The sequence below is a fragment of the Oculina patagonica genome, chromosome 13 (assembly GCF_052425735.1).
Source record: "Oculina patagonica isolate OP01 chromosome 13, crgOcupat, whole genome shotgun sequence".
NCBI lineage: Eukaryota > Metazoa > Cnidaria > Anthozoa > Scleractinia > Oculinidae > Oculina > Oculina patagonica.
Genome location: NC_135770.1, coordinates 26,128,723 through 26,156,544, shown reverse-complemented (window position 1 = coordinate 26,156,544; position 27,822 = coordinate 26,128,723). Strand labels below are relative to the sequence as shown.

Below are 27,822 nucleotides of genomic sequence, written 5' to 3'. Positions count from 1 at the left end.
TGTTTCATGGTACTTAGCGTCCGAGAACTACGCAACATCTAAAAGAAAATCGGGATTGTTGTTTCATGGTACTTAGCGTCCGATACAGAATGTTGCATTAAACTCGAGCTCGCAAAACAACGTCAGTGAAACACACAAAACACAAAACAAGTTCAAGTCAATGACATTAGTCAAGATAGAAAACCCGCAATAGTACTTGATGTGCAGAAGTGGCTTTGCTGAAAAACGGAAGATAATACACTTATGTTTTTTTCTTTCTTTTATATCTAGGAGAGGGGGGGGGGGGGGGTATTTCTCGATGGAAGTAAGGAGGAATATTGTATAAACGTCACAAAAAACGGGAAATAGACAACACAAAACAAGTTCTTGAATCATCGGACAAACTTCGTAAGTCACCGATGCATTGCAATGACATTAATCAAGATAGAAAACTATCCAGCAGTACTTGATCATACTCTTGTGTCTATTTCTTTCTTTTTTTCTAAGGGTAGGGGTAGGGAGGTCATTTCTCGATGGAAGTGAGGATCGTATTATCCCAATTTTATGGTATAGCAAGCGGCTCGGGTTCGCATGAACTTACGGGTTCTGTCGAACTTCCTCTCGTGTTTATTTTGAGGACATGGGAACCCTTATTCCGATTTGTTCATATACAGTTACTCACACACGGAATTAAATATTTCAGACTCCTTTCTTACTTTAGAGCATTGCATGGACATATAATCCTCTCGCACGTTTAGAGTTACTAATAAAAAATGGACGCCATGGATGCAAACGCACTCGAGGTTTTTTCGTAATTTTGAAAAAGGGGTTTTACTCTGTGATGCTGATATCTTCCGAACCTGTTTATTCATCCCTTGCGCAAATTTTGACATGCCAACTATGTGCCCATGACTTTCTCCTGTTGCCATGACAATGGCTGCTTGTGACTGTATGTGAACGTTTTTGACGGGGTGCAATTGTGAGCGTTTTGTCTCCTTATGTCGGTCTCCTACGATTTGTGATGGTTGTTGACCGAGTGTGATGACTTGTTACGGGGCGTTGGCAGTCTGTGAAGGCTAGGCCGTGCATACGCTTACGGTTTGAAATGCTTTTACGATTTTTTTTTTGTTCTTTTAAATTTGATCTTTTTTTTTGCAATACATCATTGCTCTTCGGATAGTGGTCTCATAATTTATACACCAAATCTGATTCGTGTAAAATTCAAGTTTCACTGATTTCGTTTTTCTATCGTTGCCATGGTAATATCTATTGCCCTAAAATAGCTACTAACAGACCAATATCTGGTGAAAATTTCATCTGGATCCGAGTCTGGGAAGACTGGTGAACGGCCACTGACAATGTAAGGTATGGTTTAGAAATACTCTATCGAGACCCCTTGAATTTGCACCGATAGGAACAAAAAGCGATTTCCAACACCGTTTTCCATTTTCGAAATGAAAAAGGATTTTTCTGGTCAGTGGCGCTATTTAGTTATCGAGCAGGCTCAGTGTATTGATTAACACCGCCCAAATTTACCGCATGAGAAACCAGATTGTTTGATTGTTGCTCTCAGTCTGAGGTAATTAGGAAGAGTTATGAACAGTGAGAAAATTTGCTTTATTAAATAGACAATTGTGTTCTTTAACATAATATTTAGTATTAAGTTTGAAGAAAACCAGCAGCTATCGTAATCAAATATTTAAGTACAACGCCAGAGTTTCTTCCTCGTCATTTTCACACAATTCGCACTGTTCAAGTTGACAACATTGTTGTTTATCATAAATTTTAAGTGCTTGTGGTTTTTGGTTTTTGTTTGTTTTAGTTTCGTTTTTAAAACTGATATATCATATTCAGGGACCGTAAGTCTCCATCGTCTCAGCGAGAAAGTGGGAAAATGCTAGTTCTAATCGGAACCAAGGCTCCGTGCTTTGTTCTGGCAATCCTCTTAGGCCTATAGACGAAATTTCCATATTCAGCAAGCGGCACTTCTTCCATACTCTATAGTATTATAATTTCTTGATAACGGAATATTTTTTCTCTGCTACTTTTACACTACAGAAACAAAACAAAACCTGAAAAACTTAAAACGAAACCATTTACAGCTTATCTCGAATGCACGAAAACTTTCTACGGCGCTTAAAACCATTTCAGCTCGCGTGCAGCAGCGATAGGATGCTGGGGTGCCCCATCTTGTGCATTAAAAAAAAAAACAGAGAGAAACGTGCCATTTCAAATGACAATAAAAAGCCTGCCAGACCAGTTTGGTTTAACTGGATATTGAAAACCAGCTTCTGTTGCGTAAAGCGACCGATGATTCACTACACCCCCTTTACCCTTGGCTCTCTCGACCTGGAACAATGTTGTGAACAACGAATAATTTGAACAGTTCTTGATAATCTTAAACTAACTTTGAAGTGCTAACAAATCAGTAAAAAAAAAAAACAGATAGATTGTGATAAAAAAACAGATATAATAGCTAAAAACGCATGTACGTGTGATTTAATCTAATCCTGTGACTGAAAGGATTTAATGAAGGGTTGATTCTTGACGGGTAGAAGGATTGGTAATCAGCAAAACGAGATCAAGGAACTCAGCTTCTTCCTTCAAACTATCAGCCTCTATGTTTTGCGATCTTCGAGTAAGAGCGAATAAACGTTTTTCAACTTTATCTAGTCTCTGCTCGGTACACTGGACGACACTTTCAGAATTCATACAGAATGGCTCTGCTGTAGAGACACACATGTTCGTGAACGTTGTGTCGTCGCAAAATAGCTTGAACTCAGGTTTCCTTTTGCCTTCCTGGAACATGTCCATAAAACGTTCACCAATGAATCGGGCCATTTCGAGCTGCTCGGCACTCTCCTCAATGTTTGTCTTGGCATCAGTGTAGGACTCATTCAGGACAGAAACCAACATATTCATCAGGATTATAGTCATGCATAACATGAACAACAAAGCGAATGTTGGGCCAATAAACGGCTTGTCATTGCGAAGGTCATCAATTGGCACAGCGGTTCCTAAGAGAAATTGAAACTGCGAGATTACTGCTTGCATGTAGCTTGAGTAGTTAAGGATTGTGCCACCAAAAAATGTCATTCCCGATATGACAAATGCATTGAAGACGATCAGAAAGACAAACAGGTAGGACAGCTGGTAACCCACAGACTGGCGGAAGGATGAGAACAAGAAAATCACGTAAGGGTTGAAGCGGATGAGATTCAAAAGCTTCAGTGTCACCATAAAAACTGCAACAGCGATCGAGGCATTTTCCAAGTTAGCCCAGTCTAGGGCTGCGTGAAAGTGCACAATTTCATAGGGATTTACTTGGATTGCTTTGATGCTCTGCATTATACTTTTGGATCTAAACATATAGAACAAAACTGATGCTACAGAAGACACAATCATTAAGAAGTCAACCATGTTCCAGACAGACTTGAAAAATCCAAGGCGTTGTCGGTAAAGGTGGACCAGCATTACAATGAAGTTAAAGAGAACCATACCCATAAACAGAAACTGACAAATCAGATAGAACATTAGAGCCCCTGACTCTGTACTGTACAACTCGAGTGTATCTACTCTATTTGAAGTATAGGCAGAGCCAGCAGCAATCATCTCGTAAAAATAGGTAGCGATGCTTATCAAGTTTGTATTCACGTTGAAAACTGCGAATTCTAGGATAACCGCTCGAGTCTGGCGATCGACCCATCCATGTCCAAATGTTTCATCTAAGACCCCGAGGGCAGTTTCTTCGTCATAACCTAGCACGGCAGCATAGCCACCTCCTTCATATGAATTGTAGGAGGCTTTAATTGGATCATTGTCTAGTTCCTCAGCTGTTTGATAACGCCAAGGTTTTGGGCACATTTGCAGGGCCTTTGGCCATGTTGTATTGCTGGGGAGAGGTTTCCATCCTGGTAGACTGAGCAGTGTCGTGTCCTCGTCTTCAGGTGAATAATCGTAATAGCACTGTGAGATGATATTCGAAAGGGGCCCGCAGGAATCTTGAAACGAAAAAAAAAACCCATTAAACTGGAATTAGTATTACAGATTGGACAGATCGCTAGCTAGATAGATATGCAGACAGACAGACAGACAGACAGACAGACAGATAGACAGACAGACAGATAGACAGACAGGGAGACGGATGGAAAGAAGGATGGACGGATGAACGGATGGATGGATGGATGGATGGATGGATGGATGGATGGACGGATGGATGGATGGATGGATGGATGGATGGATGGATGGATGGATGGATGGATGGATGGAATATGTAAAATTTTGATTTTTCATTTTCGAATATAACATTTACTTAGGTTTTACCTTTTTGGACTCTCAACTGTCGCATCCAAGGCATGCCAATCAATATGGACATCTTGTTTGCAATGTACACGTCATTTTCCTCCTTAAGACCGTTGTACCACGGCTGATTGTAAATATTTGGAAAGAATTCTTGCCGTAACCATCCCTGCAGTTTGTGCGAATTGCTTATCTAAAATGTGAACAAGAATTTGGGTAAAAATTTCCTGCAAGGTGTCAAGTGGTTCACCCCCCGATATAGATAAGATATGATATGAGATAAGATGAGATGAGATGATATGAGACGAGATGAGATGAGGTTTATGTAATGTCGAGCATTAATGTCGAGGCTGAGGTATCGATTACACAAATATATGATCAAGAATTAACTACATTCGTTTTGAGTTACTGACATTTAAACCAGTTCCATTACAGATATATTAAAGCGGTTATATTTAGTAATTAATTATCCTGCTTTATATTTTTATATCAGTTACAATTACTAAAGAGCAGAAAAAAAGTCGTATTATGTTGACTGAAGCCAGGGATTGCCATATAGTAAATCAAAATATGAAATAATAAAATCTCCAACTGTGATATAGACTAGATAGAAGAAGCAGTTCTCGATATACTGGGGAAGTCGATACATTCTTTAAAAAATAAGGCAGCCCACACGAAAGTCAATATCGGTAGAAAGTTTCAAAATGTATAGTACTTTGGCAATGTAAGTTCTGCAAATAGTATCTTTTATCAAACCGGAGAACCCAGAGAAAAGCCCTTGGAGCAAGAACAATAACCAACAACAAACTCAACCCACATTCGTATTTTAAGGGAAATAATAGCATTGTTAGTTACCCAAGACAAGAATGACTTCCCAAAATAGTTATAGAAACCTAGTGAAGTCTTACCAGGTCAAACTTCGTGAAGGGATTTTTCACTGCAGTTGTCATTAGAAAACGATTTCCATTCTTGTTGCCATAGCAAACGATAGCCAAGAGAAACATAAATATTAAATGAAGGACAATTTCCTTCACTATGTCTGTCAACTGAGCCTCTTTTTTGCTTCGCATACGCATCTTCTCCAAGAGATTTTGTTTAAAGCGTTGTTTAGGATCATCACTTAGAAAGTCGATGTCATCGTCATAGGCATCGCTTTCTTTACTCTCCTCCTCAGAATCATCACTTTTGTTCTTATTCCTTCTGCTGAAGAGCAAGGAAACTACAATGACTGCCAGCATTACCTTTGTTGGCTGTACAACGAAAATATCTTGTCCATTTGAAATCAAAATGGAGGCAAGCCATTGCTCGGCAACTTCTTTACCCCACATTAAGCTGTAAAATAAGGTAAACGTTGCTGCCGTTAGAGTTGTGACGAAGCAGAGAAACCAACCGATGTATACACAGAAATGAGGCAGCGTGCAGCCTGTTTCACTTATTTCATCTACAAGTTCCTGGGCTTGGTCAATGTCTTTATATTTTCCTCCCTTGTTCTTTCTTGGTCTGCTAGACTTGAACAAAAGGACGATGAGAATGTTTACTGGTGCAACTATAAGTCCACTTTGCACTCCAACAACAATCTGTTTCCATGAAAACTTGAATGGTCCAACCTGTATAGCTCCATCCGACTCGCCACCAATGTTATAGAACATGGCATTGGCAATCATGGCGCTAAACAGAATTGAAAGACAACACGAGGCTCTCTGTACACGAGTGAAAGTACTGCTGCATGCTTTTCCAGCCACTGACATCCACAAGTGACCGTCTGCAATCTTTCTTCCAAAGCGTGAACGCACCTCAGCTGAAAAGGAAGAAGAACTTTTGTTGTCCATCGTAACTTCTATTTGTCCATCTTCTTTTTCCAACGCGAGCCATCGATTTATGGGGAACACCCATCGTTCTTCTGTTTGCCTGTCTCTGAGTACTACTGTCTCTACAAACCAAGATGGATCATCTCCTGAATTGTCATGTTCTAAAGTTATTTCTTTTAATGTACCTAACGATTCGTTTGTGATTAGGACAAATCCATCAACACTTCCGCGCGCAAATATTTTACTTGAATCCCCTTTACTTCGCAGTGGAATAAGCTTGTGGTCGTTAATTTCGCCTTTTATGCTGATCGTTACGTTGGCTGTTGTTGCTGAATGTTTCCAAACTCCGGTGCTAATAACCATGTCGTAATAGTAGGTCCCTTCTTCAACGATGGTCACATGCTTAGGAGGGGAAATCTGTAATAAATCAAAAACTAGATGTTATTTCACGCGATTCGCTTACTAACGACTTTGCACGTGTTTAATTTATATTATTATTCATTCACATTATTTCTCCGTTTCTGATTGGCTTTCAATCCCCGGGAAAATCCAGCTAACCGTTGGTCGGCTAAAATTTAGCCGACCAAATTTGGAAGAAGGTCCAATTATACGACGATTGACGTCAAATGTTATCCGATCGCAACCTCGTTCCCACGCCGTTAGCCGATGGCAACCGCGTTCCCACAATACACGGCAACTGTTTTGAGCGGGAAAATAGCGAGATTTATGCAGTACGACGAGCAGAAAATTACCAAATTATTAGACGAAAAGGACAGTTTTAACACGAAAAAGGCAACGAAGACGAATCAAACGATTTCCAAAGCTCATCTTCAAGAAAAAACAAATTCCTGAACCAGCCACAGCGGAGGACTTGGAGCGGTTTTCCGAAAATTCTACGTCGAAGTAAGCAAAAACGATGTTAACCTATTTTTGAAAACGTCGCTATGTGTCGTCAGATTTAGCTTTACTAGACACTTCAAGCAACTGCTGAATATCGACATTATGAAGAACAAGAAATTTTTATGAAGGTAACCAAGTTTTGAAGTTTTTAAATCAACTTTCAATTCGAATGTTGCTGTATATTGTGTACTTTGGCTTTTGTCAAAACCCTATTAAATTCAAACTCTGGAAATATTTTGAATGGATTATAAAACAATTATTGAATTCAACTTTCGTATGATATGAAGAATTATACAGATGTCGGAGGGTGTTGTCCTGAAACACCCTACTCGATCTGCATAATTCTTCATATCATACTCTGCCTCATCCAATAATTGCTAATTATGAGCTAAAACATATAATATTTTAATGGTGACTTTGATACCATCAGTGATGTACCTTGTTTTCGTCTCTCTTGTCGGCCCTCCTTGCGAAGATTAACACAACAAAGTAAAGGAGAAAAGCACATGCAATTGTCACAAGTACTGAGATATTGCCAGTTTCACCAAGCTTTGTAAACTCAGTAAACACCTTGTCAAAGTCAATAGGATTTGGTGCTTGAATGAAGTTTCCTCCAAAGGACGTCAAATGATTGCACAGACATTTAAGATGGGTGGTGTTTGAACTGGCGTCGACCTGGTGAGAAACAAGCAATCTATGTCAGTAACAGGGAAGATAAATAACGAGTTAACTGTATGTTTAAATCCGCTTGATCTCCTATTCCTGCCACAGTTCTGATCGAATCTATCTAGTTATATCTGCTTTCAGTTACAACAAAAATCCATCCTTCTCTGAAGAAGACCGCAGAAGGCGATCGAAAATTTAGAGTATCGTTTTATATTTTTAGATCTGTTTTAAACATTTTTATATTTTAAGCTATGACTACAGATCGCTCCAGCAGTTTTATTCAATTACAACAGTTATTACATTTTTAAACTTGCCAACGTTTCCTTCGTTCCTCTGTCTAAAACCATAAAGCATTTATATGCCAGTTCTCGTGAAAGTTTATCGACGACTAATCTGAACCAAGCTCTAAACATATTTAGTTTTGGAGAGACCTGGTATAGCTATTAGCGCCTAAAATTATGTGGAACATGACCTGCTGAAAAACAAGGTTTGCTTGATCTCCTATTCCTGCCACAGTTCTGATCGAATCTATCTAATTATATCTGCTTTCAATTACAACAGTTATCATATTTTTAATCCTGCCAGCGTTTTCTTCGTTCCTCTGTTTAAAACCATAAAGCATTTATATTCCAGTTCTCGTGAAAGTTTATCGACGACTAATCTGAATCAAGCTCTAAACATATTTAGTTCTGGAGAGACCTGGTATAGCTATTAGCCCCTAAAATTACGTGGAACATGACCTGCTGAAAAGCGAGGTTTGTTGTTTGATAGATTGAATTTCTATGGAAGAGAACGACCGATATTAAATGGAACGACCGGATTTGAAATATTTCTATCTTTTGGAGAACGGCTTTGCAGGAAGATTGGTTCTGTCTCCCGATCTTGGTCAATTAAAAAAAACAGTGGAAAGTGAGATGACGAAAGATATAACGTTAATATAATTTACCTTGCAGCCATCGGAGGTCCACTTCTCTTTATCTTCAGACCAGTACAGACAGCTTGATTGGGTAGTAGTGAAGGAGTAGTTGGCATCTGTTGACGGGTCATACTGTGGAACATCCGTTTTATAGACTCCTCCTTTAGGAGGTGGGTCCTTGAAACCAACACATGACCGTCTTTCACGACCATGGCCAAAACATGACCTTCGCCTTCTGGAATGTTCAGTAACATTTTTAGCTCCAAGGAACAACAGACCGACATAAATACGAATTGGCTCAGGAGGCACTACCGTTACAGAGGTCTCTTCAAGATGGCAAGAAGTTTCGTTTTGCTCGTCATCTGTTTGGTTTGAGCACGTGTACAAAACTGTAAAGTTGTGATCAGAGTCCTCGATCGTAGGTTTTGACCCAAATTTAACAAACAATTCGATGACAGCGCCTTCTGCCTGCACACCGACTTTAATAGAAACGGGGACATCTGCTAGCTCAGCGTAATAGCTACGGATGGACATTTTGTTTGGCTTTAGGAAATTATGTTCAGTTCCGTTGCTGGTGTTCCTTGGTGGACTGGCAATCGGAATAACAATCTCAATGTCACTATCGAGGTTTGATACATTAATCTTTTTCCCATTGCCACTTTGAAGATCGAGACTGGTCACACTTGATTTGATCTTCTTGCTGCTCTTGTCCCAGGTGAAGGGGTTGAAATTAACAGCCTGCATCTGAAAAAGGAAACAACAGAAATATTCGAGAATCGTGGAATATTTGTTTCATTACAACTTTCACCAACGTTATACTATAGAATTTTGTTTAGGCTTTCTTCATTTTAAATCGACTTAATAATTATTGCTGACGTTTTAGTTTGCTCTAAACTAGGCGACTGTATAAAAGGCGTCAGAAATTGTTATTGAATGATTGAGTTGGTGAAATACGTAATAAAAGCGAGCATGACAGAATATGGATCGAAATATAAAGTAAAGGTTGACACAAACTGAATACATGTACCATGTTTGTCTTTTTTGTCTTCCGCCCCGTGGCTGCTAACAAAAGACCATGCAGCGTGAAATTGAGGATCAAATATATGATGCCTTTTTTGTTATTATGAATTTTATTACTAAAGCAATTGCTGAAGACCTGTTTTCCTCGGTAGGGGCTACGAATTTATTTATCACTTTGAAACATACAAGTCGGTCACTTACACGAGGTAGTTGATCTAAGAGAGAAAATCGCATAAATAGCAAACTATTTTTTAAAAAAGATATACTTGCACTAGTTTGAAAAGCCTTTTTTAGGTAGGGTCATTTTCTGTGATGGCTTTGAGGATGACGATGTGGAATTATTGGAAAGCATTTTTTATTTAAAAATGTTTGGGCATATATTTTATTTGAATGAAATATTGAGAATGAAAATATAACGGTATGGAGCAAACGTTCTGCAGTCACTATTAAAATAAATATAATTCGACAAAAATATACAAAGCAAATTCACACAGGCCTCTTGAAGCCTTGAAAGCGGGAGGAGATGATGTTCCTCGATGAGAGTTTAGACGAAATATATTCTTGTGATAGATAAGGAGTTAAGGGCTTCATTTCCAGTTTGCTGTCGAAAGTCTAATTTGCGGAAATCTACGGTATCTCACAAACTAAACGCATTCCATCGTTTGTGCTACAAAGCAACTTTTATCGTGGCAAGTTAAACGCTATATAAAGGTTATCACAATATTCTGAACGCCAAAAATGATCTCCTTACCTTTGCATTGATGTTTCCACCACCAAGGTTTCCAAGGTTACCGGGTAACTTAAATTTTGAAGGCCCTTCTTCCATACCCAGTCCCTTTACATCGTCAGCGGAGACCTTCTTAAGAGATATTGCCAAGTTGGTTGTTTTAATAACTAAGTCTTCAGACGGAACCAAGCGGCCAAAGAATGCATCACTCATGTTGCTCAATTTTCCCGAAGCCTTTTTCGCAAACTGTAACAACAGAAGAAGTAACACTGATGTTATGTTCTTTAACGAAGTTTTAAACACAAATCAACATAATAAAATACTATTGATAGCCTTCCGCTTACGATTTTTTTCATTAATGGCGCTCAAAAATGCCAATACTTAAATCATACAAACTCAGTTGTTAACCGCAAATATTCAGACACCAGAAAAGCAGTAAGCAACATTGCCGTTTCAGTACCTCTGGGGACGGTGAAGCTCCGTTCGCTTGACTTGTACCTGCTGCCGACTGAAGAACATTTGTAAGACATCCTGTAACACTCTTAGCCGTCAGCTCCAAAACAGGAGAAAATGGCTCCTCTAAGTCATTAAGGGTGTCCGTTAGCATGTTCGCTGTCTTGTCTGTCATTTGCATTGTTAACTCCTAGGATAGAAATGCTATATTAAAATGTGTACAATAATCCGCAGGGAGATAAAGTTTGAAAATTAACCAAGAACATATACTGAATTTATTACTACAAATGTATTATTACACAAATGCGTTTATTCCTCTATTTAACTACAGTTAATTGTGCGGAGAAATACGACTTATCCCTTGCCCTGTTTAAAGTAAACCGAAATTTCAGTTTAAGCAAATTTACGACTGATAAAAACAGTACCACTTGTGTACACAAAGCTTACTTGAACCTGTCAATTATTTTCGGAAGAAAGCTTGGGAATGGCATGAAGTGTATCGGACGCCAAACTGAACTCTCGCTTTCTTGTCGTCTCATTCGTCCCCAGCCTTTCCATTTATTTTTTACTTAACAGGCGCAGATGAAAATTTATGCAGTGGGAATGCGGTACCGGATGTCGTGCACTTTACGACATTCGTTAATCAGGACGGATGGACGGACGGAGTGACGGACGGAAAGGAGGAAAAAGGATGAAGATGGATGGATGGGAGGATGGACGGAAGGTTGAATAAATGCATTGATCAATTGAGAAGCTTAAAAGGTGAATAAAAAAGGTAGGGAAAAAAACGCTGATGCATTAATTATTGCCAGGAGTGAAACCATCTTTGTTTAGATAGAAGATTTTCTTACCAGGCTATTACTGTCGCTATCGCCATCACTCGATTGTTGTTGTTCTCCACCCATTGCCATTGCCACGCTTACCACAGACATAACCAAGCGAGACATGTCAAGGCTCTCAGGTGTTATAGATGTAAACTTTACAATTAATGTTTCTGAAATCTAAAAACAATGAAGGCAAAGTAATGCTTTTTAAGAACACTCGTTCTTGACAGACCGGCAAGAAATATAAAGTGCTGTGCTTTAAATAAGGGCATAATCAATCATGATCAAGCGAGATTTGCCTCGACCCTGAGTATCACTATGAACGTTCTCTTTTATTATGGTCATAAAAACTAAAAAATTTTACATGATGATCGGCTGTATTATTTCCTAGAAGGTTCCTAGAGGCGACAGAGTAATGTGACAAGCGTACAAAATACATATCCTAGGTATCGTGGCGATATAACACCACTCCATATTAAGTGCCACTTAGTATGGACACTCCCATTATTTTTTTTTTTTTTGGTCTGTGAAAAGAACGTGAAAAGAATACCACATACCTCCATTAACACAGGTTTCATGCCAGCAGGCAAGCGATTAAAATGCTTTGATAGGTGTCTGCTTTGTATATTATTGATTGTTAATGGCATAGGCCGATATACTAACCAATGGAAGCGTTTTGATCGCTATATATTTTTTTTTGTAAACGTACCAATTTTTTTACATCCGGGTCCAATGTTTGCCCACAAGTTGATTCCTCATTGGCAGACTTCAGGACGGACAAGGAGAGCTGGACAGCTTGACTGAGTTCGCCTTTGTTTAGAAATCCATCTAGCTTATTTCCTTCCCCGATTACATAGCTTTTTAGCTTGATGGCGACTGCATCTGGCGGTGAAAGGCAAGGATCAAGGGAGGACGACGGTGTCACCTACAGAACATCAATAAAATATTACAAAAAACCTCCAAGTTGGCCTACAAAGACTCACTATATATCCACTTTAAGACGAGCTATTAAGTTGCTTCTATTTTTGGTATGGAGACCTATCGGTACCCAAAATAAACAAAGTTTTAACGCTTGCCAAATAGACTAAATGTACTGATCGCGAGCCGGTATCCGTGTTAACACCACTGAATCATATAATGCTAATGAATATTGTACTAACAAGGAAATCCATTATTAGTCTTCTATACGTTTGATATAATTCACGGCATATTGAGCAAAAGTTAATGTAATTGATAATAACCTTCGAATAACATTCAACGGTTAAAAAATGATGAATGTATTATCAAGTTCAACAGGAACCATGATAGATAACTCCAATAATTAGGATAAATTGAGATGAATAAGTAGCGACTACGTTACTACAGGATAATTTGTTTTCCAATTATGCACTGAAACTGAATACACCACGGCATGTTTATTTAGTCTGAGAGTATTATTATAATGTGACTGCGTTATGCAGTTACATGTGCGTTCATTAATATACATGTAATGTGGTTGCGAGATGCAGGCGTCGTGCCACACTTGACCATCTCTCACCACTAGCGCTATCAGTAGCTCAGTGGCTGTAGCATTCAACTAGTGTACGGAATTTCGTAGGCTCAAGTCCCATCTCTAAACTCAGAATTTGTTTTCTTAGTTTTTTTCACCATACGTCATTGCATGAGGATTTATGTTCTCGTTGTTGTTCTTATTCCTATTAGTTATAGAAAGCTAGACAGAAATATATCCACAATTTTATGGGTACCTTAACAATCAGATTAACTAGAGCCGCGACGCCGACAGCATTCTTGATAACGATGTTAATTTGCAACTGGTGATCGTCTTCTGGTGATCCTGCCGGTAACACTGTCGACACAGACTGGGGAGAGCTGCCATATGATATTGGCTCTTCTCCAAGTTGAAATTCATAAGTGAGAGCATTTGTATCTTGCCAATCAAAGCACTTGAAGGTAAACTCCGTTTCAAGTGACACGCCTTCACTGACTGACGCTGTACAGTATCCGCTGTGCGGCGCTCCAGCTGTCTCAAAATCCAGCACGGAAAAACCTTCTACTCCTTCTAAAGATGTTACGAGTAACGTTAAACTGTATTTTGATTTTGATTGCAGTGAGTTCTTCTTGATAATCATGTTGGTCGCATTTACTGTAGTCGACGTCATGTTAGGTAATATAGGCACATCATCCCAGTTGCTTGAATAGTCATTGAATCGTTTTAATCGCCATTCATAAACTGAGCCATTGCAAGGAGAGTTTGGGCATTCTGATGTCACTCGAAGCTTGTTTGAAGCAGACACAACTGCACCACAATCTACAAAGCATCTACAACAGATTGAAAAATAAGAAAACATGAAATTGGTTATATTTAGTGGTGACGTAATGGCACTTACCGAGTAGCAGTTGAGATTGAAATCACTATAAGAAGCGAAAAAACTAAAAATGTGTGGAAAGCAATGAAGGGATATTCTAAAAATAATTAATAGTTAATGTTTGCTCGTAAACAGTACACATGTATTCACATACATGATGGTACGAGGCATGGGTGCCTAAAACACTTAGTTTTGATAACTAAACCGTGCCCAAAGGAGCAGCCATTCTTTCTAAACTAATTTATCACATTGCCTTCCAGTTTAAGTGCGATGCTATTATTTACCTTAGAGCCACCTGAGGTACCTCTCCGGCTGCAATCTCAAACAACATTTCACAGAACGAGCTTCTGTCATCTTTGGAAACAGTCAGCCCTAGAACATAGGCTTTTCCAACTTGAAGTTGTCCAGCCTGAGGATCAATGCTAATGGCTGTTGAAAATTCATTTACTTCTCCAACAAAAGAACCAAAGCAATCATTACTAATAGTAGCAATGTCATCTGCATCGGTACATGACCAAGTAAAATTGAGCCCAGTATGATCTCCAGGGCCAATATCTCCATCATAACTCAATGAGCCGTCAACAGTTACAATTTCCGCGGATCCCCAACGAACGCTGTTTCCTCCATCGATAATTGCTCGGACTGGAGCAGGAATGACCTCAATGAAGCCAAAGTCAAAGGCAGTAACATTTTGTGAGAATGAAAGATCACCGATTGTGTATTCAGCAGTGAATTTAACTTGATAGATACCAGCGGGTATGGATCTCCTGTTTATAGTCCACTCAGTTGTCCCTTGACTTACTAAAGTTCCGTCGGCTGACTCTGAAGCAGCAAGTTCTGCTTCACTAATGATACGCCATTCCAAGGTACTTGACATCACAGTGAGATCATTGTTTAAACCTTGAATTATCGCTTCTTGGACACTTTTGACGGACCGCTCAACAACAGTGGCATGGTACTTGTCCTTAGAAATGTTTCTTATGGTAACCGAGAAATCTCCTGCCGAAAAGGAGAAAGAATAAAGAATTGAAGGCAAACCACTCACGGAACAAGTCCGTCAGTCGGTCAGTCAGTCAGTCATGACGCTAGCCATGCAGTCAGACGCTTCGTCTGTCTGTTGCGTCTGTCTGTGAGTCTGGAATGAGTGGGGTGGGTGAGTGAGTCAGTCAGTCAATCAGTTAATCAGTTTATTCACTGACAAAGGCAGTGTTGCTAAAAGGGTTGATTGTAGCCAACACTCCCAATAACCTTGGAAATTTAATTTGCACTCACCCAGGGGCTCACAACTTATTATTCCGTCACCAATGTAACCACCTCGACACTCGCAGGTAAAGGAACCCTCATTGTTGTAACAGTTAGCCACTCCATGACAGTTATGAGTTGCTGTTGCACATTCATCGATATCTGTGGGAGAATATATTGGACATTAAAATATTTTTAAGTCGATTTAAGACTGAAAGAAGCATTAACAGAAGACGTTGTCACGTCTTCTCCCTAACTGATAGGCAGTTTACTATTGCACTAGAAGGTATGATGTGACATGCCTCAAAATCCTAGAATCTAGGACATATTAACAGTGAATCGTTCGAATACAAAATTATTAATTATTGTACACTCAAAAATTCTTTTCAAACAAAAAGTTAAAAGTTATATGTTAATAACTTTATTAGGGGTTTTTATGGTCATGGGTTCCTTCTTATCAATACTTTTCATATTCAAAGCTGACGTTGGTCGTTCATCATTACATTGACAACACGAAAACCGCGAACACTTTGAAAAAGGAAGTAGAGGATATAGTGGACAAATCTGTCAATGAAAATAACCGTCTGACTCCATCTCTGTCCATTTGTTTATATTTCTTGCAGTTTGAGCTATCATTCGATGCTTTTCTGTGCACGGTTTTTGGGTTCACACTGTAACTTGATCCCATTCTGGGTTTCATAAGGAGTTATAGGCTTCCCCTACCCTGCTAACTAGAAATTTGTTGAATACCCATACCAAAGCAATCCACGCCATCTCCCGTGTATCCTTGAATGCAGGTGCAGTCAAATGAACCAATATTGTTGCTACATTGGGCAAGCAAAGCATGACAATTGTGGGACATATCTTGACATTCGTCCACATCTGCGAATAAATAACAGTCATTGATAAAACACTTTAATAAGATGGCTAAAGAAAGAATTGTTCTGTTTCTTATAGCGTTATTCCATGCAGAAACAATTGCAAGCGAACGCGTAGGACTTCAGCACTTATTGTGTAATATAACCATCTTTATTGCAGTCAATCGCGTAAATGGCGCCCCAATTTTAAAGAGAAGATATATTTTTTCATTGGATAAGCGTATACATCCGATAATATAATTATAGATTTAGCCAAGCCTAAAGGTGGAGCTTCACACTTTTATTCTGGTTCTTTAAATTTTGTGAAAATACTCTAACTGAAAATACTGTTATGGAAGTTATCAAACGTACACACTCCAGAAAGATCCATAGCCGAAATTTATCGTCAAATCCAATCGCAAAAATTTCGCTTACAAAATCCTGTCATTACCCTAGACAAAAAAGTTTGATTTGAGCCCGCGATCGAATGAAAAACAGTAACCGGGCCAGCGGTCGGCTTAAAAAATCACATGACCTTGATGAGCTGTACACATGAGCCCGCAAAACGGTCATGTCATACTGATCAGCCGATTACTTGTTCTGACAGCTGCCAATTGATCATACATGGATGTCCGATATCAAAGATACAAGCCCACGTTGGTTGCCTTGTGACTCCTCTCCCCCTCCTCGAGAGTCTGTAGGCGCGTGCGTGCGGGCGGGCGCGCGTACGCTCACTCGATAACCATATTTTTTCGGCTCCATTATCCCAAATTTCCTTACCCATGGTGCTGCGCTTGCGCGCTTTGTGCGCTGAAGCTCCTCTAAAGCTTCTAAAAACTGCTATTCACAGAATATTTATCAACTGAATAAAGCGTTGTTGCACAAAAGCCGAGTTTAAGAACCACAGAGTATTTAAAACTTGCCGCCTAGGGAATATAGCATGTTGTCATTCGGTATCAGAAACTCATAAGGGTTAATACGTGTAACGCACGTTCACAGCGTTTGAATATTCAGTTTTGCTAAGTACCATATTTGGAAACACGAAGAGTTTGTACGCGAATACTTTACACACGTAATAACACGCGGCATCAGTTTTCGGTTTTGCGGTGAGTTAATTGAATTCCGACCTAAACGCCATGAATTTCTTACAGAAACAAAAGAAATTCTTTAAGCGTATCCAAGTGATGTTCCCCAGACTATTTAACGACGATAAAACAGGAGAATTTAACCAAATTCAACTTTATTCAACCAAGCTTGTTCAAAAACAAGATTACGCTATCGAGCGCGAGCTAGCGCGCGCTGTGAATTTAATCCAAATATTGCAATTTTGATTGGTTAGTTTTTTCTCGTGATTTTCCAAATATGGTACTTAATGAAAACGAATGTGCAAACGCTTTTTACAATGCGAATCATAGGGAGTTACACTTTTCAACCCTTATGGGTCTCTGTCGGTATCAAGTGCAATTTCGTCTGCTAAACGAGGTTAACGATGTAATTTAAAGGTGGACGACGAAAGCGGTATGTTGATTCACGTTCACAATACAGTATTTATAGCACAACGTAAATAAAGGGTGCGCTCTGATTGGATGCCGATGCGATGCAACCCTCTTTTATGAAAGTTGATTGATAGATTAAATGACATGGCCACTTGAGCGATAACACAGAACTCTAAACTCTCTACATAAATCACATCACAATCGCTGAACATAAATATTTTGCGATTGGTCAACACTTAAAAGAAGACCACAAGCTGCAAGTTTACAATGTACAAGACCAGTTTTCTGTTTTAAAGAAATGCCGCACGAAGCTGGACTGCTTAATTTACGAAATGCTCTTTATCAGAAACACAAAGCCGAAACTTAACACGCAATCAAATTCTGTGCGTGCTAAACTCTTTTCATAAAATTGACTATGCTAATAGATTATCACACCCTTAATATTTTCACTCCATTCTTTTTCATTATATTAGCTTCAACTCTTTATTCTAATTTTAACTTGATAATGATGACATGATGTCACCGAAACGTCGTTCCATTTTCCTATCGCTAATTTTTCTTCTCAAATCTGCATTTAATAGAGAAAATCCTTACAGACTTTGATATAAAAATTTGCAGCAGAATTCGAAACAAAAAATCGTCTAAAGTACCTTGACAACCGTAGAGCTCCACCCTCATTGCTATGTAGGTATTCCAAGACACTGGTAGAAAACGGATGTAACGTGCCGTGATTGGTGGGTCGAGCTCATGATAAACTGGTGTGTTCCTGTCGGTGTTTCCAACGAAGACCTTAAATAATAAATAGGAAAATTGTAAGGGATCGTTTAACTTGCATTTCCTATTTCCAATTAATGTTAACCGTTCACATTTAATGATCTTAGTATCCTTCAAGTGACAGAAAAATATTCAAAGATTTGGGAAAGAGGGCCAAAAATTTTATTACGTCTTTCTTACATCACGCAACCTCAATAGGTCATTATTCTTTTCTTGTTTGGCTTTTACATTTATAACTTCAACGACAGCAAGATTTGCTTCTGCACCAAGCCTATCCGACTTTCTCGTTATCGGAGGAAGAATTTAAACCATCGCTGTAGTATATATTAATTAATAATGCTGATGGTTTTCCCGGTGTTTCACAGCCAAATGAATCATCAAAACGCGCAACGCAAAAGAAGAGCTTGGGTTTCCCACATCCGAAAACTGGTTCAGTAGTTTGTCGAATTTTTCTTTTTTAGTTTACAATCCAGTGCTAAATTTGATGATGTGCGTGCCGAACAAGTCTTTACGTCTTCTGATATCTCACCAAAAACCGCATTTGATTGACATTCAATTTTTTTGTATTTGTTTTGATAGTGCGTAAGTTCGCTTGTAAGGATGATTGAAAAAAACTTGGAAGTATATACTACGGCTCTTAAGAAGAAGATGCGTTGTCACGGATACAAAGTAGGCTAGTGTACTTAGGGTCTACCTACTTCGCTAGTGTAACCCACCTTTTATATAGCGCCATTTTTATGTTTTTTTTTTTTAGAAAATTAGAGTAGTGAAGGTATAGATAGATCACTTTGTCATATACAAGCACACCAACAATTTGCAAGCCAAATACTGGGTGAATAATCAATGCAAAACTGCAGACACGTGTGAAAGTACGTAAGACGCAGTTGTGCCACATGTTACGTTTTTTTTTCATGGTTCATAAGTTTTGATCAATTTTAATAAAATTGTTTGTTTGCACGTTACTGAGTGTTTTATAACAGTCAAGAAACATGCTCATCCGGGACATGACGAATTTCAAAAAACTAAATGTCCTAAACGAATCACTGAATCGAAATTAAACTTGTACAGGGGTTCATCAGTGCTATTTAGAGCTAGAATTTGTAAAAAAAAAGACAGCCTTGTAAGATTAACAGTTAAGATTTTAGAATTTTGATGACGTCAGATGAAAACCACTAATAATCTTGAGTACAGTTCTCGACCATTGTGGCGCTAATGTTCTCTTACTTGTAGTCAATTTACCTTGTCTACAATGTCCCCTTGTTCTCTGTGAAACAGAAACGTCACTCCATCGTCACTGTACTGGAGACTGTATTCAGTTACCCAGTAGGGCGCGTCTTGTCTCCCCTGTGTAGCTACACGTCTTACGGTGGTAGTCTGACTATTCAGATCAATTTGGAGCCACTGGTTAGCATCCCCTGTGGCAGCTTCCCAAGAGCCATATGAAATGCTTGTTTCCTTAAAGCGCAACCTGGCCTGAATTGCGGCATGTTTGGAACTGAATTCAGAAGAAGCAGTGATCTGCCAATCAGATATTAAACCATTCTCCAAGCCCAGAGCTGTTTGACATTCTAACAGTATAAAAAATAGATTAAAAAATGGTAACGCCGACTAATGCATTTTTTTTTTCGTTTGACAAAAAAGATACCATTTGTATATAACCCTTACACCATACTGGTAATATGATGATGATAATGATGACGATGATGATGATGATGATTATAATTATTATTGTTTTTACTAAAACCTGTTTCTGTGGTATCTGAATTATAGTGCTTTGAAGAAAGCTACACTTTTACAAAACTCTCGCTCCGGGGAAAAAGTCAAGTGGGCACCTAAGTGAGCAAAACCTTAGAATTAACTTGGACAGACATGTTATTGATATAAAAAAATGCTTATTGTTTTTTAGCATTTGAAACACCCCGACAAAATGACAAAATTCCGACAATACCTTGACAACCATAAAGCTCCACCCTCATTGATATCCAGTTATACCAACCAAGTGGTAAAAAACGGATGTAACGTGCTCTGATTGGCGGATTTATATCATGATAAACGACAGTATCCTTATCTGTATTCCCAGGAAAATCCTAAATCAGTAAGATAAACAATTGTTAAAAATTGAGGTTTCAAAACAGTTTATAGAGTATTCTTTTTAAAAGTAAAATAAATAAAATAATGCTTATTTTGAAAGTGCCAATGTAGTTAGCACGCTGTTCTAATTGGAGAGAGTACTGTAAAGAAATAAACAAAATATGGTTAATCGAACAGAAACTAATCGAACAGTAACTTGCGAGTATTTTAATCGCACGACTTGAAGAGAATAACAGTATAAAAGTATAAGAAACGGGAGAATAAAAGTATAAGAAACGTCGTAACATATATGTATGGTTGTTTAACTAAAAAAATCTGTTTTACCTTGTTTTCTGTTTGTCCTTGCTCTCTGTAGTAATTGAAGTTTACTCCATCGTTACCGTATTGCAGCATGTAATTAGTTACCCAGTTGCCATCGTAAGCGCTATCTCGATTTCTTCCTTGCGTTGCTACACGCGTCACTTTAGTGTACAAACTAAGCAGATCAATTTGTAGCCATTGATTGACATCACTTGTGGCAGCCACCCAACCACCTGTCTTCGGTAATGCTTCTGGCAAGTGAAGTCTTGCCCGGAAACCAGCCTCATCAACATTAAATTGAGAAGAGGCAGTAATTTGCCCGTCAGAGATTCCGCCATTTGCCATACCTTGAGCCTCCAGACATTCTGAAGATTAAATAAGATTAATATCAATCATTATAAAATAACTCAGACACTACGCGCGCGCTGATTGGTCATATTGGTCAAAAAAACCTATCTACTATTGTACCGGTAAATTCTTGCTTCCCGGCATGGCCGTACCGCTACGCTCGACCACGCATAAGGACGAAGAATTAAAAAAAGTTAGTGTAATGTCTTCTTTTGATCTACGTGATGGTTAAAACAGGGGATGTGGATCTCGTAAATGTAAACTTAAATACTGAGGATGGATCACATAAATAAATTTTCCCGCCCACCACAGTTGAAGCGAAGGAACTAGAGAAAAAAACGAAAACGGAGAGACACACATAAGAGAAGGAACAGAATGAACAGGTCCGCTTTCACCGAACTGGAAAAATATAAAACACATGGAGATCGTTCTATTCAACATTTACTCAGAAACGTTATTTGAAAGGAATTAAAACTGCATCTTTTTTTCCTCAAAGTGCGGTCTATTGCTTAATTAAAACGCACCTTCAACGCTCTCGTGAAACCCATGGTACGGAATTTTTTACTCATACAATCATCGTAGTTTTTGGTAGGCCTTCAGGTTTTTCGGGCCCATTTGATCTGATAAGATTAAATAAATTTAGATACACATTTGAGAATAAAAATGAGCGAAAAAATACACAACGTTTCGATGTCATCTTGGCATCATTTTCAAGTGACAAAGAAAAATAACGGTTCAACAGTGTTATATATGCGGTTATAGGTGTGATGTTTCATTAACATATGTGACCTCTCACGCGAAAACGTTCCTCAGGACTTGCCGTTTTGACACGGATAGCCGCGCGTTTGCCGTTCAGTAGCCTTGTGCACGGAAAGGGATGCCGTTTGAGCCGTGTAAGCTATCCGTGTAACATAAATTAAGGGCCGTTTGAGCCGTGTGGCCGTTCCGAGTAAAAAAAATTGTCAGCCGTTCGAGCCGTGTGACCGTTCCGTGTGAAGAAACTGACTAGCCGTTCGAGCCGTGCAGCCGTTCCGTGTGAAGAAATTTACTTGCCGTTCGAGCCGTGTAGCCGTTCCGTGTGAAGAAATTTACTAGCCGTTCGAGCCGTGTAGCCGTTCCGTGTGAAAAAAATTTACTAGCCGTTCGAGCCGTGTAGCCGTTCCGTGTGAAGAAATTTACTAGCCGTTCAACCGTTCCATGCAAAGAAAACTTTTAGCCGCTCGAGCAGCAAAAGCTATCCGTTTAAAGTTCGTCAGCCCTTGTAGCGGCTCAAGCTACACGCTACACATACAAGAAAGTTGACAGACGTTCAAATGGCATGAGCTAAAAACTGCACCTTGGTAAATGTGTTGTTTACAAACACCTCGTTTTATACAGACACGGGTTTTTTTTTCTGCTCTTGAAATATCGTCGCTTTTATAACATTCGATCATCGATAAAAATTTATCTAAGACTAAAAACTTTTAGTATTTCTTGTATTGTAGTATTTCATGTATTTTAGTAGTTCGGTTCAAACCATTTACTGTATTCATGTATTTTATTCAATCAATTTTATGTTAAGGTGTTTCTAGGATCATGAATTATTGCTTTTGTTTGTCTAGCTGTAGTTAAACTGCTTTGTACTACAAAAATTACTTTGATTATAAAAGTGCTCAAATTGCAGAAATGTATAAGAATACTTGGCTTCACACTAGAGCTCGTAAGGATAATCTAATTGCACTTGGAACCTACTTTGAGTGTGAAGGGGTAAAACGTTCCTACTTGAATTTTACTTGGTGACCATGAAAACTTTCGTAGTTCAAAGGAGCCGAAGTACGCCGCACTTGACCAATAGGAAATGTAAGCCAAATGAAAGCGGCGTGCAGCGTTGTCACGATTCTGAAGATGATTGACAGCTAGTACCTCAAGTAATATACTTTGCAATCAAGTGTGAAGCCAGATTTTGTAAAATGCGACTATAGATTTTAAAGTGGACTTGAGTCAAGTGCTTACTCGAAACTAACTTAGCTTCTAGTGTGAAGCCAAGTAATATTTGTAGTGCCCTGACCAAACAGAATGCTTTGACTTTGAAATGATTTCGCAGCGCGGGACAGTTAAACAATGGCGGCCTTCTTTTACTTGATTTTGTGACGAGCGTAGAAGCATAAAAACGAAAAACTAGGAGAAAAAAATCTGCTTGGATGCTTTGACTTTGAAATGATTTCGCAGCGCGGGACAGTTAAACAATGGCGGCCTTCTTTTACAAAATTTTGTAACGCGCGTAGAAGCATAAAAACGAAAACCTAGAGAAAAAATATCTGCTTGGATGCTTTGACTTTGAAATGATTTCTCAGCGCAGGACAGTTAAACAATGGTGGCCATCTTTTACTAAATTTTATGACGCGAGTAGAAGCATAAAAGCGAAAAACTTAGAGAAAAAAAATCTGCTTGAATGCTTTGACTTTGAAATGATTTCGCAGCGCGGAACAGTTAAACAATGGCGTCCTTCTTTTACTAAATTATGTGACGCGCGTAGAAGCATAAAAACGAAAAACTAAGAGAGAAAAATCTGCTTGGATGCTTTGACTTTAAAACGATTTCGCAGCGCGAGAAAGTTAAACAATGGCGGCCTTCTTTTACTAAATTATGTGACGCGCGTAGAAGCATAAAAACGAAAACATAGAAAAAAAATCTGCTTGAATACTTTGACTTTGAAATGATTTCGCAGCGCGGGACAGTTAAACAATGGCGGCCATCTTTTACTTAATTTTGTGACGCGCGTAGAAGCATAAAAACGAAAAACTAAGAGAGAAAAATCTGCTTGGATGCTTTGACTTTGAAATGATTTCGCAGCGCGGGACAGTTAAACAATAGCGGCCTTCTTTTACTTAATTTTGTGACGCGCGTAGAAGCATAAAAACGAAAAACTAAGAGAGAAAAATCTGCTTGGATGCTTTGACTTTGAAATGATTTCGCAGCGCGGGAAAGTTAAACAATGGCGGCCTTCTTTACTTAATTTTGTGACGCGCGTAGAAGCAAAAAAACGAAAAACTTAGAGAAAAAATCTGCTTGAATGCTTTGACTTTGAAATGATTTCGCAGCGCGGGACAGTTAAACAATGGCGGCCTTCTTTTACCTAATTTTGTGACGCGCGTAGAAGCATAAAAGCGAAAAACTAAGAGAAAAAAAATCTGCTTGGATGCTTTGACTTTGAAATGATTTCGCAGCGCGGGACAGTTAAACAATGGCGGCCTTCTTTTACTTAATTTTGTGACGCGCGTAGAAGCATAAAAACGAAAAACTAAGAGAAAAATATCTGCTTGAATGCTTTGACTTTGAAATGATTTCGCAGCGCGGGACAGTTAAACAATGGCGGCCTTCTTTTACTAAATTTTGTGACGCGCGTAGAAGCATAAAAACGAAAAACTAAGAGAGAAAAATCTGCTTGGATGCTTTGACTTTGAAATGATTTCGCAGCGCGGGACAGTTAAACAATGGCGTCCTTATTTTACTAAATTTTGTGACGCGCGTAGAAGCATAAAAACGAAAAACTAAGAGAAAAATATCTGCTTGAATGCTTTGACTTTGAAATGATTTCGCAGCGCGGGACAGATAAACAATGGCGGCCTTCTTTTACTAAATTTTGTGACGCGCGTAGAAGCATAAAAACGAAAAACTAAGAGAAAAAAATCTGCTTGGATGCTTTGACTTTGAAATGATTTCGCAGCGCGGGACAGTTAAACAATGGCGTCCTTCTTTTACTAAATTTTGTGACGCGCGTAGAAGCATAAAAACGAAATACAAAGAGAGAAAAATCTGCTTGGATGCTTTGACTTTGAAATGATTTCGCAGCGCGGGACAGTTAAACAATGGCGTCCTTCTTTTACTAAATTTTGTGACGCGCGTAGAAGCATAAAAACGAAAAACTAAGAGAGAAAAATCTGCTTGAATGCTTTGATTTTGAAATGATTTCGCAGCGCGGGAAAGTTAAACAATGGCGGCCTTCTTTTACTAAATTTTGTGACGCGCGTAGAAGCAAAAAAACGAAAAACTAAGAGAGAAAAATCTGCTTGAATGCTTTGACTTTGAAATGATTTCGCAGCGCGGGACAGTTAAACAATGGCGTCCTTCTTTTACCAAATTTTGTGACGCGCGTAGAAGCATAAAAACGAAATACAAAGAGAAAAATATCTGCTTGAATGCTTTGACTTTGAAATGATTTCGCAGCGCGGGACAGTTAAACAATGGCGGCCTTCTTTTACTAAATTTTGTGACGCGCGTAGAAGCATAAAAACGAAAAACTAAGAGAAAAATATCTGCTTGGATGCTTTGACTTTGAAATGATTTCGCAGCGCGGGACAGTTAAACGCGTGGCCTTTCAACATCATCCGTGTGAAGAAAATTTACATCCTTGTAGCCGTTCGACTTCATCCGTGTGAAGAAAATTCACATCCGTGCAGCTGTTCGACTTAATCCGTGTGAAAAAAATTTACTTCCGTGTAGCCGTTCGACTTCATCCGTGCGAAAAAAAAAATTACATCCGTGTAGCCGTTTAACTTCATCCGTGTAACAAAAATTTACATCCGTGTAGCCGTTCGACTTCATCCGTGTGAAAAAAAAATTACATCCGTGTAGCCGTTCAACTTCATCCGTGTAACAAAAATTTACATCTGTGTAGCCGTTCTCGGTATCCGTGTAGAACGGCTCATCGAGCCGTTTCTCATTCGTTCGCTTGCCGCGCGCTTCGCCGAATACACGGATTCCGTAAGGAACGTTTTCGCGTGAGAGGTCACATATTTGTTTTAAACAAATAGTTTCGCGCGGATAGAATCCGATTGCGTGTTCAGGCTAGGTTTCTTGTTTCTAATAAACAACATTTCGTAAAGGTCGCAAAGGTAAGGTCGCCGATGTTATTAAGGCCGTGATCGTTCTTTAAATGCTTCCCAATGGCGGAGAACCTATGTTCATGAATACGTTGGTGCAAATGCCGGCTGGTATAGCCGACATACCGTATTTATTCGATTAAGCGCCCAACCTCGAATAAGCGCCCACCCCCTAGGTAGGAAAAGTTAACAAGCGCCCAGCCTCGAATAAGCGCCCACCCCCTCCACCCTCCTTCAAAAAATACTGATGTGCACAAGAGGAGTACTTTGATTATGATTGAAATTAAGATTGAAATTGACTAAGTACTACTAAGAGACTTCCCTGAAGACCGAGTTTTCTTAGTATTTTACAGACACTTTCAATGAACAGTTAAAATTTTGCTTTGGTACATCTTCATTATTCATTGTGTTGTTGTAAAATAAACTAACTACTTGCGAGAAATTGCGAAAATTTAATAAGCGCCCAGCCTCGCCGAATAAGCGCCCACTTCGAAAAAAATTAATAAGCGCCCAGGGCGCTTAATCGAATAAATACGGTACTCTGCATCGCACAGATCACATTGATAATTGTACACTACTCCTTGTTGCTCATTGATATTTTCGATTGATTATATCGCGCCAAAAAACGAAACTTGGCTCGATCAAACTCGCCTGGTATGCATGCTGCCGAAACGTACCAAAAATTAACTCGTAGATCTAAGTTCCCTGGTAGTCTGCATATCTCAGTTACCTTTACGGCAAAACCAAAACAAAATTTACTTGGTACTAGACCAGGCGGAGCTTAATCGAAAGAATACATGCATTCCAGAGTTAAATGAGCAGAACTGTAGCTCTGCACTAGCGTTATTACTTTTGGTATATTTCTTTGCCGTCTTCTGCAAAAACGACAACGCCAAAAGACTAAATTCGGCGTATTTTAGAGAGTGTGAACGTGAACGTGGGAGACGAGGTGGCCTCATGGTTAGTGCGCTGGACTTCGGATCAAACGGTCCGTGTTCGAGCCCTGGCCGGGGTGATCTTTTGTGTTTTTGGGCAAGACACTTTGCTTTGAAAGTGCCTCTTTCCTTTTCTAAGTGTGCAAATAGGTTATGGAAATTAGATGCTGGGGGTGGGGGTGGTAACCCTGCGATGGACAATTTTTTAAACCAATCTCTAAGCATAGTAATGTAAAACAAAAGCAAACGTGGACTCACTTTCTGTGCCATACACTTCAACACTTATGCAATTCCAATAGTAAATGCTAGTTGCATAGAAGCGAACGTATCTTGCATACACTTTCGTTAGAAAAACTTGTCGTACTTAGTTTTAACTCACATACCTCCATATGATAGGGCTACTTTTGCTATCACCATTAAGCCTTGGATGAAAAGCCAGAGCGCTGTTTTCTGAAGAAGAGAAATATCGCTCTTTATGTTCCTTGAATCAAGTAGCATAGATCCTTTTATTTAGAAATAGATTTCGTTTAATTAACAATGAAAATGAAACTGAGCGAAATTAAACTACGACGTCATATCCTTTTCTTTTGCTCTTTGATCAAGTAGCATAGATCCATTTATTTAGAAATAGACTTCGTTTAATTGACAAGGAAAATGAGCGACATTGAACTGCGACGTTTTGAAGTCATCTTGACTCCATTATCAAGTAGAATGATATAACTTTTTGACAATCGAGTCAAGATGACTTCTAAACGTCGTAGTTTAATTTCGTTCATTTTCCTTGTCAATTGTGTTTCGAAATGTTCTCTTATTAGATTCCGTTTATTTTATTTTATTTGATGCAAAACATAAAGACGACATTACCTTGAATGACAACCACAGTTCCTCCATAATTCTTTTTCTGGTCACATCGATTTCAAGGCAAAACGTGTCCAAAGACGTCTGAAAGTCGTCTATTA

The 27,822-nt window shown here is 39.0% G+C and overlaps 1 protein-coding gene across 1 annotated transcript; it reads right to left on the bottom strand.

Moving 5' to 3' along the window:
- Positions 1-1,611: 1,611 nt before the first annotated feature.
- Positions 1,612-27,822, bottom strand: LOC144636234 (polycystin-1-like protein 2). Its single transcript, XM_078495392.1, has 19 exons — positions 27,728-27,822; positions 27,247-27,313; positions 20,743-21,083; positions 20,276-20,414; positions 19,567-19,895; positions 18,204-18,342; positions 15,957-16,082; positions 15,231-15,362; positions 14,243-14,957; positions 13,338-13,911; positions 12,302-12,517; positions 11,620-11,769; positions 10,776-10,958; positions 10,340-10,561; positions 8,599-9,312; positions 7,425-7,661; positions 5,187-6,503; positions 4,303-4,471; positions 1,612-3,980 (listed from the first exon to the last, which is right to left on the bottom strand). The coding sequence occupies exons 1-19, from the start codon at positions 27,752-27,754 to the stop codon at positions 2,506-2,508; spliced, it is 7,272 nt and encodes a 2,423-aa protein (XP_078351518.1). The 5' UTR covers positions 27,755-27,822; the 3' UTR covers positions 1,612-2,505.

Coding starts and splice junctions, on each gene's coding strand:
- LOC144636234 (XM_078495392.1), bottom strand. CDS start 27,754: ATGGAGGAACTGTGGTTGTCATTCAAG. Junction 19,896..20,275: donor GGAGCTTTATGGTTGTCAAG/GTATTGTCGGAA, acceptor TTATACTGTTAG/AATGTCAAACAGCTCTGGGC. Junction 10,959..11,619: donor ATAGCGACAGTAATAGCCTG/GTAAGAAAATCT, acceptor TTTCTATCCTAG/GAGTTAACAATGCAAATGAC.